Raw genomic sequence first — 19581 nt, 5'->3', positions numbered from 1 at the left:
AGGTTAAGTGTAGTGGTAAGCTGTATTATGATGGTGATTGCTTTAGTCAAGGCAATCATTATTACTGTATTTTATTTTAGAAGGTATGAAACTCTTGCATACAGTTTTTTTTAAGAGTTCTGCTTAGCACCCAAGATATGCTGGTACGGTGTTTACTCTTTAAGAGTTCTGCTTAGCACCCAAGATATGCTGGTACGGTGTTTACTCTTTTTCAGTATCTTACTCTTTAAGCCTGAATTTGCCAATTTTGTGTTTTCTGTGCCCTGGAAATCATTTGCCATTTTAATTTTATTGACACGAAACTATTCTTTACTGTGGAATGACAGATAGTTTTAGAGACCTTTGCAAGTACTACTGTATGTCAAATTAAAAATAATAAGAAAAGAAAAAATTAAATGAAATCCTCAACAACAGAGTGTGACACTGTTCCAGAGCTTTTTATAACTGCTTTACTGGATATTGGTACAGGGTAGCCTACAAGGTGCTGCCATAACTGAACAGATCATTTATTGCAACTCAGAGCTTTGAATGAATTCTTACCACTCCTGATACACCAGAATGGTAGCCTTTGATCTGACATCCTGGATGCAATAGCAAATTCATTGTCTGTAAAATCCGTGACCATTCTACAGTAAAAAAAAAAAAATAGAAATAAACAAGACCTGGCAAGAGGTGTTCTGTTCTTTTTTTATTTAGGAATTGCTCACATACAGTCTTCAAAGAGCAGATGGTAAAGACATACATTAATGAAATCATAGTTTTCAGTTGCTGTACTGCAGTGACATTGTTAACCAAGTGAGAGGTAGTGTAAGTCTGGCGACTTTCAGAAATCTCATTAAAGCTTGGTCCTCCGAAGTGACTACTGGTAGTTCAGCTTGAAGAGTGCAGAGTGCCAGAAAATATATGCATATATCTGACAACTAGAAATAGGAGTCATCCCCATAGTATTGTGTATCTTCATGCATTCTTGGCTGAATAATGTTATCTTTGATATATAATTTCAGTTTTTTAAGATCCAATTTCCTTCTTAGCATTTTTGTTGACTCTGCCTGGAGGATAATATTTTCTGACTGAAATAGGGTTGACAGGATGAACATAACTAGGACATGTTTCTAGTTCACATGCCTGTGCATGTGTTTCTTCTTCCTGTACAAGTTCTCTTTTTTCATTTTGTTCTCATATTATAATCAGCCGGATCAGTTTACTTTTCTTTTCACCTCTTAAATGACTTATTAAATATTCCCACTCTTACTTTCATTTTCATTCACAAGAAAGTGAGGGAAACTGTACTTCAAAACTTCAGGCTGGTGATTGCAATCTGGAACAAAGCAATGAACCATGTAATTGCCTATTAACCCCTTTTGCATTAATGTTATGGGAGAAATGGGATTGTCTACTATGTTTGTTTGGAACAAGCTTGTGGTTGCCATGATTATATGATGTCACACTTTGGCTGTCTGTATAGTACTGGAATAATTTAATGAAAGCTTTAATCCAGTGTACAGTTCTTTCATCTTTAATTTCCAGACATTCCATCCAATCATTTAGGTAAACATAAATGACAAAGAATATGTTGTCGTTTCATTATTGTCATGTTACATTTTGTCACTTAGGCATAAAGTACACCACAGGTATCTTTGTCCTTTGCAGAATTCAAGCACAGGCACCAGAAGCCGTAGTGCCACACCAGATTCCTTGGATTCTGTGTCACCTCCACGCACCCCACCAGATCCACACCCCAAGTCTTGGGTGGACCCTTACCTCAGCCGCTCTCGGGGATCCCTTGACTCTGGCAACCATTCCTTAGTGACTTCCCCCTCTGTCATCGCCCCACCTCCCCCTTTCACCTCCTTGGCAGATCACCACAACCATAATACCAACAACAACAATCGTCTTAGCCTCAACAACAATCACCTCAGCCATAGCAGCAGTCATCTCAGCCACAGCCACCTCAGCCACAACAGTAGCCGCCTCAGCCACAGCATACATCACAACCACACGAACAATAATCATAGTCAGAATTCACCAAGGTCCTTGGTGCCTGGCAGGAGACACACCCCTCCTAGTGACTCTAGTTCCAGGTAAAATGCTATAATGGATGGGTATCTTATTATTTCCTCAGATCATTCAGTACTTATTTCACTGTAAGTACTTACTCTTTATTGTTTTTCTGTCTTCTGGATTGTGGAAAGTGTTAAGAATATATGGAGTAGATGGGAAGTTGTTGAGTGCTGTGAGGAGTATGTACGATGGTGCGAAGGCTGCAGTGCGTGTGGATGGTGAACTAAGTGAATTTTTCTCTTTGAAAGTTGGTTTGAAACAGGGATGTGTCATGTCTCCGTGGTTGTTCAATCTGTACATGGATGGGGTAATAAAAGAGGTACAAGGTAGGGTAGTGGGTGTTGGAGTGGCCCTGGTGAGAGAGGATAGTGATTGGAAACTCCCTGTACTGTTGTTTGCAGATGATACTGTGTTGTTGAGTGAAGACGAAGGGGAGCTGCAAGGCTTGGTGGATGAGTTTGAGAGAGTGTGTAAGAAATGGAACCTAAAGGTGAATGTAGGGAAGAGTAAAGTGATGGTCTTTGAGAGAGGTGAAGTTAGTGAATGTACAGCGAGGTTGGATGGTGAGGAATTGGAAAATGTGAGTACGTGTAAGTATTTGGGTAGTGTGATGAGTAAGGATGGAGGTATGGAGGGTGAAGTGCTTGAAAGGGTACAGCAGGGAAGAAAGGTTGCTGGTTCTTTGCAAGCAGTGATAAGAAACAGGGAAGTGAGCATGGAAGTGAAAAAGTTACTACATGACAGTATTGTGATACCAACTCTAACGTACGGAAGTGAAGCTTGGACATTGTTGGAAGGACACAAGTCAAGAGTGAGAGCAGTGGAAATGAGTTATTTAAGAGGAGCCTGTGGAGTCACATGGAGAGACAGGCTGACGAATGAGGATATAAAGGAGCGTTGTGGTGTGGATGTGGATGTGATAGGAAGCGTTATGAGGAACACACTGAGGTGGTTTGGCCATGTGGAGAGGATGGAGGGTGAAAGACTGATGAAGAGAGTGTATGTGAGTGAGGTGGAGGGGGGAAGAGGGAGGGGGAGGCCGAGGATGAGATGGAGGGATGGGGTGGAGAGGTATATGAGAGAGGGGGGTGTGAGTTGGGAGCAGGGCAGTGAAATGGCGGGGGACAGGGAGACTTGGAGGCGATTTGTTTGTGGCCACCCCAGACGGGATTGAGGCGTCTGGCAATAGATAGATAGATAGATTATTCTTAAATTGCTGCATGTTCATTGAAAGCAGTTTGCTGTTCTTCATACAAGGATTTCTAGCATGAGCTAGTGTTTGAAAAGGATGTTTGTCCATGAGTCTTATTTGATATTTGAGGTAATATTTATAAGTGCCTTCTGGAAGTAGCTAATGAGTTACTGTTTGTGTATATATTTAGTAACATGCAGCTAATACTATAACCTTTTTTTAAACTAAAGGAAACCAATCTAAATATATGGAATGTTTAAAATTTACCTGAATACAATATGCCTATGCTTCATTTCAAAGTATTTATATTACTGTTTGCCAGTAATTTGAATAAAATAATAATACAGAACTATAACTAGAAATAATTCCTTATTTATATATTAACAGACATGAGTGGCAGGATGACCCCTCGCCTCACATGTACCGTGCACCTTCCCTGGACAACATGCTTCCTAAGATGGTGGCAGGCTCAGGGAAGGGCAAGGAGCTTCGTCGCCAGAGATCCTATGCCCGTGACCTAGCAAGAGATGTCAAGAATTTCCACTCATCCAAACAGGGCCTTTATGAGTTCTTCCCAAAGGCACCACAGGATGAACATGGTGAGCTGCTAACATCACTTTCGTGGAATTTTAGATGTGTAATTTATATATAAAACTGCCCTTTTCACAAGCATTATTAGTTAGGAGTGCTCAGAGGACCACAAACTGCAATAAAGCACTGAAAATGAGTTACAGGTTTCATGCAAGATGACATGTTGCCATATGTGAAGTAAAAAAGAGTATCCTATCACTAAGTGAATCTATTGCATCACAGCAGCTCAGAAGCCACTTAGGCCTACTGAGAAGCTTGATTTGTATTCAGCAATCATAGCAGCGATGATATTTTTCAAGTGTTTGACAGTTGTATATTGTAGGCCATTGTAATACAAAGTAAATGTTTATTAGTGTGTCTTCATTAAAAACATTGCCTGTGCTTGCGTTGGTAAGGTCAGCATGACCAACCCAATTTTGTCTGTTGAAGATTATTTACAACTTGTGAATATAAGTTTTTTTTTTTTTTTTTTTTTTTTTTTTTTTTTATAAATAACAGAACGGAGGAAGGAAAAACAAATGGGTAAAAAAAAATAATAATCCATACACCAGATTACTGGTGTCCTCTGTTCATAAAATATCTGTAACAGTTAGACTTGAACAGTTGTGGGTTGAAATTTGGAGGAAAACAACTCTGGGGAAGCGAATTCCAGAGAGATGCAGTTCGGGGAATGAAAGAATTCTGATAGGCAGAAGTTCTGCAATATGGTTGAGTGACATTCCAGTCATGAGCTCTACCAGATGCCCGTGTAGCATGAGGGAAGGCATAGAGAGGTGGCACCATGGACACAACTTCGTCTGAGCATTTGCCAAAAAAAATCTGTAAAATAATGCAAGGGAGGCAACATTCCTTCTTACTTGCAGGGGAGGTAGTTTATATGTAATAGCAGGGTTGTTAATGACAAGAGTAAGAGCAGTGGAGATGGAATTTGTTAAGGAGTGTGTGAAGTACATAGAGTGAATACTGTAGAATAAGGAATACCTGTGTTGTGATTCTTAAAAGATATTGGGTAAGGTAGTCTGTTTCTAGAACAGTATGTAAAATGGTCAAGGAGAGAATGGTAAATTAGACAGTGAAATGGATATATCTGAATGAGTTGGAAATGTAAAGTGCCACCGTAGACAAGAAGATGTATAAATGAGTTTATTAGAAATCAACATATAGAAGTTGATGAGGTTCTGCAATTGACAGGATCTAGATAAATATGACATACAGTAGGTACGCACAGTACGTGAGTTCACAGTATGCGAATCGCATAGTACGCAAAGACCTATTTTTTATTTAATTTTAGTGTATTTTTTAATAGTACACAAAGTGAACTCATAATAGGTGAGACGGTAGCGAAGGGTGGCCCAAATCCGGGGTTATCCCGAGCATGCGTCATTGCCACCCCAAGACACAGAGCAAGAGACTGCAGCAGAACAGCCACCAGCACCAGTGATGGAGAGTGGAGACTTGTTGATGATGGGAATCAGCCAGATACTGTGTGCCTTAGATAAATTCAAGGAAGAATTAATGGACATCAAACACTGTCAGTTGTGAGTGGAGGAAGTGATGACTTCTCTGGACAGAACCTTCCGCTACTACACAGACAGGCACAACCAGGAGGTTAACAGAAGGAAGCAAACCCTCATCACACGTTACCTGTGGCCTCGAGCAAGTGAGGAATCACTCCCTCCAACATCAGAAGAGCCATTTCCTGGGGAGGATCAAGAGGATGATGTGATGTCTGAGGTGTCAGAAATAGATTTTGAAGGGTTTATGAACGAAGTGAGTGCATTAGCTTGTGAAAGTGTCGAAAGTGCTGGTCACGAGAGTGGTGAGGAAGGTGGTGTTTTGGGTGGTGTGGCAGGTGGTGCAGGAGGTGCACGCTAGGTGCCTCACCCTGCCTCAGATCCCCTTCTTACGTCCATGAAGCCTGTTGTCTTCTTGGGTTAAGGTGAGGAGCCATATTCTTGTTGGTTTAGTTAAGCCATATCCATGTTAATTTAGTAAAGCCATAATCTTGCTGGTAACTTTATCTTAGGTAATATGTCTTAGATAGTTTCCCTGTACAGTACACTACAGTTGGGTTGCACAGTGTGCGAGATCACAGTGCGCGAGTTTAAATTCGAGGTAGAGGCAAGGAGTGTCTCAAAAATGACATTTTCCATTAGTATGCAACCCCCCCACACACACACAACGCATCCATTGTCACATGTCCTGATGTTGATGCACAGAAATTCCGGGGCATTCTACTGTGCAGCTTGGGGTACGAAGCAGCGGGTGCGCCATTACAGACACGGCTAGTGCACAGTGCACATCCGCTCTCTGCAGCTAACCTGTCGTGTACAACGTGTTCCTGTTTTTTGCTCCATCCTGGGCTGTACTCTACCTTTGTCGCACCATGCCATCAGACCCAAGAGTTAAGAAACTCCTAACGCACGTAACCAAGTTGGAGATCATCAAGCTCCAGGAGGAGGGAAAAAGAAATACAGCCATCGGTAAAGCCCTGGGACTGGCTGAATCAACTGTGAGGACAGTGTGGAAGAATTGTGATGCCATCAGGGCTCTAGTGAAGACGTATGGTGCATCTGACTTAGACGGCCGTTCCCAGGTGGGAAATCGTGCGATGATACTAATGGAACAGTATCTTGCCACCTTCATAATGAGGTAGGAGAAGGAAGGTGTACCACTGAATGGCAGATTTGTTCGGAACCAAGCCCAGCTCTTTTACAAGGCAGCATCTCGCAAGTTAAATGTGGACAAACCTTTCAAGGCATCGGTAGAAATGGCTGCACCGTTTTTTGAAACACAAGGAACTCCGTCACATCAAACTGTCTGGTGAACGTGCCTTTGCCGACGAGCTGGCCGCAAGAGACTATCCTGCGATATTTAGAGCGCTTCTTGAAGAAGGACAGTACACCAAGGACCAGATCTACAATGTCGACGAAATGTCATTATACTACAAGGCCATGCCCAAATCGATTTACATCACTAGAAAACAGAAATAAGCCCCTGGTCACAAACTCCAGAAGTTTAAGATGACAGTAATGTTCGCTGTAAACCTGTCTGGGAGCCACAAGTTGAGGCCAGTTGTTGTACACACAGCTTCACACCCAAGGTGCTACAAAAACCTCACTAACATGGCAAGTGGTGTGTACTGGTACAAGTTTGCAAATGGTTGGATGACTGGGAATATTATGGCGGACTGGTTAACGAGGCACTCCGTCCCCGATGCCAGGGCCAAGTGTTGGGAATTTGGCATTCCATTTAAGATGCTCCTTTTGCTGGACAGTGTGCCAAGTCACCCTCCATACCTAGAAGATCTGTACGAGGATTGTCGTGTTGTGTTTCTGCCGCCCCGGACTATGTCACTAATGCAGCCACTGGATCAAGAACTGATCGCCACTGTGAAGCACTTCAGCTATAAGCTAGTGTACGACTACCTATGCAGGAAGATCAACACACTAGAGGAGCTTCATGCTCTTCAAGAAGATCACGACGAAGACCTCGATGAGGCTGCTAGCTACTCCCGTACCATCTCCACCAGCAGCTGTATCCCGACCCGCCACAGGTGACATGACTGTTGAGGCATTTTGGCGTCGTTTTACAGTGAAGGATGCAGTTGACTTTCTCCTACAAGCATGGCACCAGATTACACCTGCAGCAGTGAACCATGCGTGGTGAATGCTCGTACCTCACTTATGCACGACCCACGAGATGGCCATTCAACCACTGGCCGAGGCTGAGGCAGCAATGCTGACAGCAGCACAAGCTGTACCAGGTTTTGAGGACGTTACATTGGTGGACATACTGGAAGTGCACGCTGCTAATGAGGAACAGCCTCCCGAGGAAGTCTTGCAATGGATAGACAAGGCTGACGCAGAGCCCGATGCCAGGCAGTCAAGTTGAGCAACCTAGTGTGATGGAGGGGAATATAGAGCTGTGTATGTCAAGAATAAGCAAGATGCTTTCTGCCGTGCATAAGCTCAAGGAAGAGGTGAGGGAAGAGGAAGTCAGTAACCTAAGAATGGAGGAGGTTCTGGTTGGTATCAACAAACTCTTTCATTTCTACACAGACAGGCACAGGCAAGAAATAAACAGGAGAAGGCAGACGCTCATAACAAATTGCCCAGAGCGGGCTCAAGTTAGTGAAATTGAGGAACCAGCTACATCTGATCCTGTTCCTGTTGAGGATGAAGAGGATGCAATGTCAGATGTGTCAGCATTGGACTTCGAGGGGTTTATGGCCGAAGTGAGTGACTTTGAGGCTCCTGGAGAAGGTGCTTAAGAGGAGTCTGTGGAGGGAAGTGTTGGTGCTGTGGGAGGTGCAGCTGGGGGTGTGGCACTGTAAGTGATGCCGTGCCTCAGAACCCCTGTTATTTAAGTTTATCAGGCCTGTTGTCTACTGTTGTTAAGGTGACTACCCATATTTTTGTTATTGTAGCTATTTCTGTAGTACAATGTCTGAAAAATTAGACCTATTATGTCTCTAAGGGCCAAAAAATGTCTGGGTATTAGGGGGTACCACCCATATTTAATTTTTCTCATAAGATTATGTATTCACAGTGTGCAATTTCACAGTGTGTGAGGACCAGGACCATCCAATCTCTCGCGCATTGTGTGAGTCCACTGTACTTAGGTCTGATAGAAGTCTCAAAGGTTACCGATAAAGGGGGATGCCGCCTATATGTAATTTTTCCTATAAGTTTATGTATACACAGTATGTGAATTCCTGGTATGCGACCTCCTCTGTTGCCCATAAACTCGCGTACTGTGCGCACCTACTGTATATACAGAGGAGCAAATAACAGTTTTGGCACTTTTTTTTTTTTTTTTTTTTTTTTTTTTTTTTTTTTTTTACTGCTTGGCAGGTATGTGTGAAGCACATCTGTAAAAGAAAAAAAAAAAAAGCATGAGTAGATGGTCAAGCTTGTAAGCTGAAGACAGAATTTTAGGAACTTGAGTGGTGTGTGATTGATTGTGTGACTTATATCACTAGGAATGCTGCTGATAGTTCTCCCCCCCCCCTCTTTTTTTTTTTTTTTTTTTTTTTTTTTCCTCCAATGTACTGGTTACTGTCTTACTTCATATATTGATGGGAAAAGGAGTGCGATGATGAGGATGTATTACTGAGATGTGTACAGTGTTCAGGAACTATCTGCTTCATATAATAAGAGGGAGGTTTGTGGAATATTGTACATGAAGATGTTCATCTTTTGTTATCCCCTGATATACTGAGTCTTGGTATGGTAGTTTGCCTGCCCTAGTCATTGTTATATAATCAGTGTAAATTGTATCCCAAATGAGACCTGCAGTTTGGCCTGGCAGACCTTCATTGTGCCTCATATGAGGTCTGCAGCTTTGCAAGGGTTAAAATCATAATGAAACATAGGATTGTCATATAACTGTTGTTACATTACAGGCTGCAATATACAGTATGCATCATTAATATTGTGCCAAGCTGTTTACAGTACAGTACAATACTCAGTACTGTTGACAAAAATATATACACTGTATATATTGATGAACACTTAGTATGAAACACTTTGACATCACTAACAATGAATATTAGAAAATGGCCAATGATTTTTTGCCATGATATAAACTTACATTCATAAGGATATCATTTATTGCTTGCTTGTGACATTTTCAAGTCATGATTGTTATTATATAGGAATTCGCTTGATATTGGATTAATGTTATTAGGACTTCACAGGCTATATTGATAATTTCAGGTATCATCATACCTCTATAGTGTAATGCACTTTTGGTCAGCTGTACATTTCTGCATTACATAAAACATTATAGTGGTGGGTGGTGGTGACCACCGTCCAGTCACGATGTAGTGCTGCTTACTTCTTCCTTATAGTACGTGACTTTACAGTGAGTGACAAGCCTAATGGTTTCTTGTAACCCAAGAAGCCATTTACAGTGATGGGTGGTAACCATATAACCAAATAATGGGGTGATGTGGAGCTTACTATGATGCCCCTGTTAACTATGTAGAGAGACAGAAATTATTTGTCCATCCAGGAACCAAACCTCCACATTCTTCCATGCATCTCTATAGTGAGGCACTGTCCACTGCAAGGGGACATTGGTTCACTGCATGGGATGGCCATGCAGGGGTGATTGCTTGCCTATGTTTGTTGGGTCTGCTTAGCAATACGGAGTGGGGTTACTTCACTACAAATATTACATAGAGCATTATGTATCATTTCTACACTCTTTGGAATGTAATCTGTATTGTGCTAAAAACAGTTCCCTTTTCCATATCAACTGTTTTACTGACATTGATGTGTCATCCTTGGTACAGAGGTACAGGTGCTCAACTACCGCTACATCGGGTCGGTGTACATACCCCATGCTCGGTGCAAAGAGAAAGAGAAGAGACCATCCCTTGACTCTCACTCTTCTGTTGTCTCCACTGACCTTGATTCAATTACTGTAAGTCTGGTACAGTGTGTGGGTGTGAACTAGGGAATGTATTATCACTAACTGAAGGGCATAGATTATATGTATTTACATTTACATAAATGTCTTTGAAAGCCTTAGCCATGCATGATGTCAGCTTTTCCTGTTTTTTCAGTTTTTGTATCTTCTTTAGTCTACGCCTTTTTTTTTTTTTTTTTTTTATCTCCCATCCACATTCATGGTATTAAGCCCTCTGCATCCATTTATCTCCTTTATTTTCACCACACATCCAAACAGTCTCAGTTGTCCCATTCTCTTTATATTCCTGATACTCTAATTATTATCCATCCCTCTAATTAAATCACACTCAACTGTGTCCATCAGAGAATTGCCACTTAACATTTTGGTTACTCTCATCTCAGTATGTTTCAGTTTCTGCAGTGTTCATTCACTTGCTGTCTTTGACTGCCGTACAATATCACATTTCGCACGTGAGCAGCAGATAATGAACTCAGTGTTTGGAGTGGGATACCCTTCATTGTCAAGGAGAAATAATAGCTCCGTAAACTTCATCTAACCACTTCCAGATCTCACAACAGAACCTCCAAAGTCTTCAAGCTTTCCAAAGTGCCAACCAGCTGGGTTGCTCCTACAGGCAGAACATTCAAACTCTACCACATTTGCAGTCTGCCATGTACACCATTGCGTCTCTTATGTACTGAGCCGTTGCATTCAATGCAATGAATCAAATTCCTGCCAACCCCTCCACTCCATTTTTTCACAAATGGCACAAGGCCACTCCCACCAGCAATAGCAGTGTCACCATTCACCCAGTTAACTACAACTTTTGCTTTACCTACATTAGCAAAGATACCATACATATATCCAGTGGCAAAGGTATGCATGAAGTGTCCAGTTTAACAGAGTTTGTTTAAGTACTAGCATCTGCGTGCACCCTTCGAGCAGATTGTTATTTGCAGTTATATAAAATGCTGCTCACTGTATCATGGAATGAGAAGCAAGTGGTTTATACAGTCAGCTCGCCTATGTCTTGGTTAATTGATCAGTACCAAGAACAGTGTCATGGGACCACACTGTGAGAGATACAGAACCTATGAGAAAAAGTTCTTATGGTCAACACCCTTCCCAGAGTCACCTCTAATGATGTCTCAAGCATGCCCCAACCACTGCAACCTTCCCTTGAAAGTACCAATGACAAACACAGTTAAAAACACACTGTAATCTAACGCACCTGAAGTATGAAGGTAGACTTTACCATTACCCAGATCACACCATCACCATCACTCCACACCATCAAGCAGACCATCGCTAAACACCATCATCCAAACCACGCCTTACCCAGATCATCACTTCATACCATAAATCCCCACCATCATCTCATGCCATAAACCCTCCACCATCGCCCCACACCATTAACTGCCACCATCACCTCACACCATAAACTGCCACCATCACCTCACACCATAAACTGCCACAATCACCTCACACCATAAACTGCCACAATCACCTCACACCATAAACTGCCACAATCACCTCACACCATAAACTGCCACAATCACCTCACACCATAAACTGCCACAATCACCTCACACCATAAACTGCCACAATCACCTCACACCATAAACTGCCACAATCACCTCACACCATAAACTGCCACAATCACCTCACACCATAAACTGCCACAATCACCTCACACCATAAACTGCCACAATCACCTCACACCATAAACTGCCACAATCACCTCACACCATAAACTGCCACAATCACCTCACACCATAAACTGCCACAATCACCTCACACCATAAACTGCCACAATCACCTCACACCATAAACTGCCACAATCACCTCACACCATAAACTGCCACAATCACCTCACAACATAAACTGCCACCATCACCTCACACTATAAACTTCCCCAACCATCACCCCACACCATAAACTCCCACCATCACCCTACATCATAAACCCCCACCATCACCCCACACCATAAACTCCCACCATCACCCTACATCATAAACCCCCACCATCACCCCACACCATAAACTCCCACCATCACCCTACATCATAAACCCCCACCATCACCCCACACCATAAACTCCCCATCATCACTCCGCACCATAAACTCCCCACCATCACCCTACACCATAAACCCCCACCATCACCCTACACCATAAACCCCCCACCATCACCCTGCATTATATATCTCCACCATCAATCCACACCATAAACCCCCCACCATCACCCTGCACCATAAGCCCCCACCATCACCCTACACCATAAAACCCCACCATAACCCCGCACCATAAACCCCCACCATCACCCCACACCATAAAACCCCACCATCACCCCACACCATAAAACCCCATCATCACCCCACACCATAAGTACCTCACCATCACCCCACACCATAAACCCCCATCACCACATACCAGAAACCCTCACTATCACCCCACACCATAAACCCCCACCATCACCCCACACCATAAAACCCCACCATCACCTTCATCTCTAGCTTCCTTTCTGGTCGTTCTATAGCTGCTGTTGTAGACGGCTATCGTTCTTCTCCCAGATCTATTAACAGTGGTGTTCCTCAGGGCTCTGTCCTATCACCAACTCTCTTCCTTTTATTCATCAATGACCTTCTAAGCTGTACATCTAACCCTATCCACTCATACGCTGATGACTCCACCCTTCACCTTTCCATTCGATTCCCACAACGTCCATCTCAGCAGTTACTTCAACAGGCAAGGGATGAGGCTATGGCACACCTAATGTCTGACTTGGCTCGTATCTCTGACTGGGGTAAAAATAATCTGGTTGTTTTTAATGCATCAAAGACTCAGTTTTTGCTCCTATCAACCCGACAAAATCTTCCACAGGTATACTCACTTATGTTTAATAATACTCAACTTAATCCTGCATCATTGTTGAACATGCTTGGGGTTTCATTTACTTGGGATTTGTCTTGGAAAGATCATATTACATCTCTTGTAAAATCTGCTTCCAAGCGATTGGGTGTGCTAAGTCGACTCCGTTCCTTCTTTACCCCTGCACAATTGTTGACTCTATACAGGGGTTTTATCCGCCCCTGTGTGGAGTACAACTCTCATGTATGGGGGGGCTCCCCACATACAGCTCTTCTCAATAGGGTGGAGTCAAAGGCTTTTCGTCTCATTAACTCTCCCCCTCTTACTGACTTCCTTCAACCTCTGTCTCTTCGCCACAGTGTTGCATCTTTATCTCTTTTCTATCGCTACTTCAATGGTCACTGTTCCTCTGAACTGTCTGCATGCAATCCTCCACTTCTACGACAGGCGCGTTACACCCGTCTAGCAGCAAACTCTCACCCCTTTTCTGTCCAACTCTCTAATGCAAGAGTCAACCGTTACTCCCAGTCCTTCAATTATGCAACAGGTCAACTCTGGAACTGTCTCCCTCTGTCTGTATTTCCTGCTTCCTATGATCTCCAGTCTTTCAAACGCAGTGTGTCCAGGCATCTCGAAATGAATGGATCTTGAATTTGGGTCTCTCTTGTATTTTGTTTTTCTCTTGGAGGGAACAGTATTGCAGGCTCATTGCCTTTGGTTCCTTCTTCCTCAAAAAAAAAAAAAAAAAAAATCACCCCACACCATAAGTACCCCACCATCACCCCACACCATAAACCCCCATCACTACATACCAGAAACCCCCCACCATCACCCCACACCATAAATCCCTACTATCACCCCACACCATAAACCCCCACCATCACCCCACACCTTAAACCCCCACCATCACCCCACACCTTAAACCCCCATCAACACCCCACACTGTAAACCCCCACCATCATCCCACACCATGAACCCCCACCATCACCCCACACCATAAACCCCCACCATCACTTCACACCATAGACCCCCACCATCACTTCATATCATAAACCCCCACCTTCACTTCACATCATAAACCCCCACCATCACTTCACACCATAAACCCCCACCATCACCTCACACCATAAACCCCCACCATCACCTCACACCATAAACCCCCACCATCACCCCACACCATAAACCCCCACCATCACCTCACACCATAAACCCCCACCATCACCCCACACCATAAACCCCCACCATCACCTCACACCATAAATCCCCCATCATCACCCTACACTGTATACCCCCACTATCACCCTGCACCATAAATCTTTGCCATCACCCCTCATCATAAATCCCCACTATCACCCAACACCATCACTGTACACATCAAGCATACCATCTCCGCCTGATGGTCTGGTCAATAGAGCACTCGACACCTAGACCAACTGACCTGAGTTCGAGCCCATTTTTGTACATGCAGTACTGGTGTGAGGGAGGTGAGTGCTCCCATGTCAATTGTAGTTTAAGGTGTGCTGTAGTGGATGACCCGCAGGGGTTTGGAAATCACCAGCATAAAAAGTAGGCGGCCTGTCCCCTACACCTCACTCCAGCCTCGATGAGGCTTGGTAGTGTATCAGCACTCCTCAGAGCAGCCAGGGTCACCTTGTTGACCCCTTTAGGTTATTATAATTATTATTATTATTATTATTATTATTACAGTAAAACCTCTACAACTCGGCATAATACATGTGCAAGTCTTGCCGAGTTAGCCTATTTGCCGAGTTGTAGGGATGAACTTTAAGTTCCCCCCCCAGCACACACACATAAAAAAGGAAAAAAATGGAAAAAAAGTAAAAGTTTTTACAACAGACAGTAAAAGCTGCCTTACCATGATTCCATGCAGTTGTAGGGTGTATTCCAGGCATGGAGGAGGACTTTTGGTAGTTTTTGGAGGTGTTAGGGGGGCTCAAGATCACTTTTGGGCACACCTTTACTGTATTGTACTTGACACTGTACACTATGTAAAGCACAATTAACACTATAAAGGCCATTACTGTAATGTATTTATCACTTGTACTATACAGTACTGGGAAACTAAACACTAAACACTTAAACATTACTGTACAACTCAGCATCTTACCGAGTTGGGGGAATTTTTTGCCGACTCTCTTCCTCTCACATGTGCATTTTTGGGAATTTTTGAATTTTGATTTTTTAAATGAATATTTTGGAGCCTTCCTGAGTTGTAGAGGTTTCCGACTTGAAGGATTATGAATTGTAGAGGTTTTATTGTATTATTATTTTTATTATTATTATTATTATTATTATTATTATTATTTTTATTATTATCCTCACGGTAGATTGGGGTGCCCATCATCCACTCACTCAGTGTAGGGATGCCTTGTGGTCTCTACATTGAGTGACAAGCCAAATTGTTTCTGATACCCAGGAAACCATTTACTATGCTGGGTGGTAACCATATAACCAGGGTTTTTGGCCAGATTTAGGATCCCCCAGATTTTTTTATCTAAAATCACTTTATCATGGCCAATGTTTCAGAGAGCCTCGGAGGACCGAATACCTGCCCAGGGCCCCAACCAAATGGGCAGATTTGCATGGCCATGTGGAATGTGAGAGGTGTGAATGAGGAGAGCAAGAGGATGGAAGTGGTGAATGTGTTCAAGAGATATGCCATGATGACATTATGTGAAACAAATATGAAAGGGTGTGAAATGGAGGAGTGGGAGGGTGTGAAATGTGTAAGATGGGTATGAATGGTGGGGAAGATGCAAGGAAGGAATTGCTTCCTTGATGAATGAGGTGTAGCAGAGTGGAATAAGATATTACAAATGTGTCAGCTCGAGATGTATGTATGTCAAGTTCAGGTTTGAGAAGGTGAAATTGGCTGTGATTGTATGTGATGACAGGAATGAGAGAGAGTGAAAGGTTTTGGGAAGAGTTGGGTGACACACTGGGAGAAATGCCCAGGAGTTATAAAGTGATCGTAACAGGTGATATGAATGGAAGAGTAGGCACTGGTTCCCAGGATGCTATAATGGGTTATAATGGAGTACCAGGGGATAATGATAATGGGAAGCAGCTGAAGGATATATGTCAGGAAAGGAGGCTATGTATTTGTAACTCGTATTTCAAACACAAAGATGCACATAATATACATGGTATAGAGGGAACAGGGATTGTGCTGAAAGGAGCTTGATTGATTGCATGCTCATAGAGGTCAATGCTAGAAATGGTTGCTGATACGAGGGCCATGAGAAGATGATGTGGAGGTCTGTCAGATCAAATGATTGTGGTATGCAAGATCAAGCTGAGAGGATTGAGGTGGACCAGGAGAGAGAGGAGCAGTCAGGGAGAAAGACTGAAAGTGGAGAAGCTAAGGATCAGAGAAATGGCAGATGAATACAGGGCCAAAATAGGGGAGGAATTAAAATCATTGAACTGGAATGAAGTGGATCTGGACAGCCTGTGGAATGCATATAGGGATTGTTTAGTTAGGAATGCTAAAGTGGTGTTTGGTGTCGCAAGAGCAACAACATAGAAGAAAGGTACAGCATAGTGGAATGAAGAGGTTAAGAGAGCAGTGGAGGAAAAGAGGAAGAAGTGGCTAGAGTGCTTACAGGACAGGGGTGCAGTTGAAATTAAAAACTTAATATATTGAGAGCAAGAAGCACATAAAGAGACTAGTGAAGAGGAAAAAGGAGGAGGTAAATGATGATCTAGGAAGAAAAATGAATGCAAATTGCTCTAAAAAAAAAGGAAGTTATTCTGGAAAGAGGTGCAGAAATGTATATGTGACAGTGAAAAGAATTTGAAAGTGTTAAGGATTAAGTGGTAGATTATTAACTGATGGGGATGAAGTAGTGACCAAATAGAAAAAATATTTTGAAAGCCTGATGAATGGGAATAGAGAGAGCAGATCCACTGTAAACATGATTGGTTTTGTGGGTGTGCAGAGAAAGAATGCATTGCCAGGAAACATGACACTCACACAGGTGAAGAATGCAGTGAAGCAGTTGAAAAATGGGAAAGCAACTGGAGTTGAGGTGTATGCAGAAATGATTAAGTGTAGTGGAGACAGTGGAATGAAGTGCTTCTTGGAGATATGTAAGAAGGCATGAATGAGTGAAACTGTGCCAGCAAAGTCGAATAAGGCTGTGATTTTACCTCTGTACAAAAATAAAGGTGAGCAAAGTGAGTGAAAGAATTATTGTGGCATACCTTTATTGAGTGTGGTAGGGAAGATATATGGAAGAATTATTATAGAGAAAATAAGATAGATATCAGAGGTCCTAGTGAGTGATGAACAGGGTGGCTTTAGGAGTGGCAGAGGATTTGTGGATCAAATATTTGCAGTAAGACAGATAGTGGAGAAGGCTTGTGAGAACGACTATAAGGTGTTTATGGCATTCATGGATCTGGAAAAACCTTTCACCAAAGTAGACAGACAAGGATTGTGGAAGGTTTTGTGCATGTACGGTGTAGATGGTAAACAGCTAGGTACCATCAAGAGTTTTTATGATGATAGTGAAGCATGCGTAAGGGTAAATGGGCATCTACGTGAATGGTTCACGATCGGTGTGGGCATGCGACAAGGTTGTGTGCTGTCCCCATGGTTGTTCAATACATATATGGATGGGGTGATGAGAGAACTAAAGACACGAGTAATGGAGAGAGGGATAGCATTGGTAATGAATGGTGATGGATGGAATATCTCAGATTTGTTGTATGCTGATGATGCAGTACTATTTGCAATTACTGAACAAGAACTTGGTAGACTAGTGCAGAGTTTTGCTTATGTCTGTGAGTGTCGTGCCTTGGGAGTAAAGGTAGAAAGGAATAAAGTGTTGGTTATTGAGAGAGAATGTTACTCCCAGTGTGATGTTACAGAGAATGGAGAGAGATTGGAATTGGTGAGAGAGTTCAGATACCTGGGTACAGTGATAGAAAAGTGAGGAAAGTGTGCAAAAGAAGTGGAAAGTAAAGTGACACAAGTAAAGAAAGTAGCTGGTGCCATGAAAGCCTTGATAAGAAACTGCATGAGGCTTACATGAAGGCGTGTTAATGCCAACATTAATATATGGATGTGAGACTATGGTTTGGCATGAAAATGAAAAGGTAAGAGTGAGAGCAGTGGAGATGGGACTGCTGAGGAATGTATGTGGAGTACAGAGAGTGGATAGAATACGAAATAATGTGATTTGTGAAAGATGTGAAGTGAGGAAGTCTGTGGACACCAGAATCGAAGAGAGTGTACTGAGGTAGTTCGGTCATGTGGAGAGAATGGATAACAATAGAGTGGTGAAAAAAGGTGTATCTGAACGAATTTGAAGGAGGGAGTTGGCGAGGTAGGCCAAGGAGAAGGTGGAGGGATATGGTGGATGACTGTGTGAGGAAGAGAGTTATGGATGTCAGTGAGGTTAGGGGAATGACAAGAGACCGAGCTGGCTGGATGAATGTTGTGAGAAGAAGTGCATGGTCAGGGTTGACAGCGTCCAGACTGACTCTATCGGATATGTTTATGTGAAGCTATAGAATGTGGTGAGTGTGTTTAACATATCAGATAGAGCCAGGATTGAGTGATGAGTGAATGGGAGCTTGGCCCGTTGGTTTGGGCGAACTCGGACTGTCTGGACGTTGCTACTCCACACATGAGTGAATGGAAGCTTGGCCCGTTGGATTGGGCAGACTTGGGCTGTCTGGACGTTGCTACTCCACATCCTGCCCTAGGGTGGGAAAGGAGATCTAGATGATGATTTTGATGAAGATTATTATAATTATGGTATTATTTTTATTATTATTGTAGTGGGGATGCTCACCATCCACTTGCTTGATGTAGTGCTGCTCATAAGTGGCTGCCCTTTCCTCTCTACTTTCCTTCCCCTTCTGTCTTTCTTTCCTTCTGTCTTTCCTCTTCCGTCTGTCTGCGGGTGACTCTGCACTAAACAACAAGCCAAATGGTTTCCATTACACCAAGAAACCATTTACCATGCTGGGTGGTAACCATATAATCAGCCTATGACACCTGGTAGTTCAGTGGGTAATTAAGGCGCTCCAATCGGATTGAGCCCATGTAGTTTTATACGGTATCCATGGGGTGGTTGGGGTTTATTGCTCATGTAATGCCACTTGGATGTGTGAGGCTGGTCACTCTCATGTTAAATGTCAGGACCAACTTGCCCAGTTATCATCATCATCATCATCATCCTCTTCATCATCATCATCATCATCAACATCATCATCATCATCATCATCATCATCATCATCATCATCATCATCATCATCATCATCATCATCATCATCATCATCATCATCATCATCATCATCATCATCATCATCATCATTATCACCACACCACATTGTCACCCACACAATCATCCCATGACTTCACTGCATACCAGTGAGCCTTTGGGTAGTCACATGGCTCATGATGTGACAAAGTCT

General features: G+C 42.8%; 1 protein-coding gene across 1 annotated transcript in view; it reads left to right on the top strand.

The window, feature by feature from the left end:
• The window catches only part of LOC145399811 (rho GTPase-activating protein conundrum-like), a 234665-nt gene that overhangs the window by 22855 nt on the left and 192229 nt on the right, over positions 1–19581 (top strand). Inside the window, exons 4-7 of the mRNA XM_080272372.1 lie at positions 1651–1888; positions 2027–2081; positions 3641–3852; positions 10146–10276. Coding sequence (XP_080128498.1) covers positions 1651–1888; positions 2027–2081; positions 3641–3852; positions 10146–10276 — 636 coding nt within the window. The remainder of the gene's footprint in view (positions 1–1650; positions 1889–2026; positions 2082–3640; positions 3853–10145; positions 10277–19581) is intronic.

The sequence above is a fragment of the Coenobita brevimanus genome, chromosome 50 (genome assembly GCF_032717465.1).
Source record: "Coenobita brevimanus isolate Jiangsu-jjx chromosome 50, ASM3271746v2, whole genome shotgun sequence".
Lineage (NCBI taxonomy): Eukaryota > Metazoa > Arthropoda > Malacostraca > Decapoda > Coenobitidae > Coenobita > Coenobita brevimanus.
The sequence above is the reverse complement of the archived record's forward strand: the minus strand, read 5'-3'. Positions and strand labels throughout refer to the sequence as shown.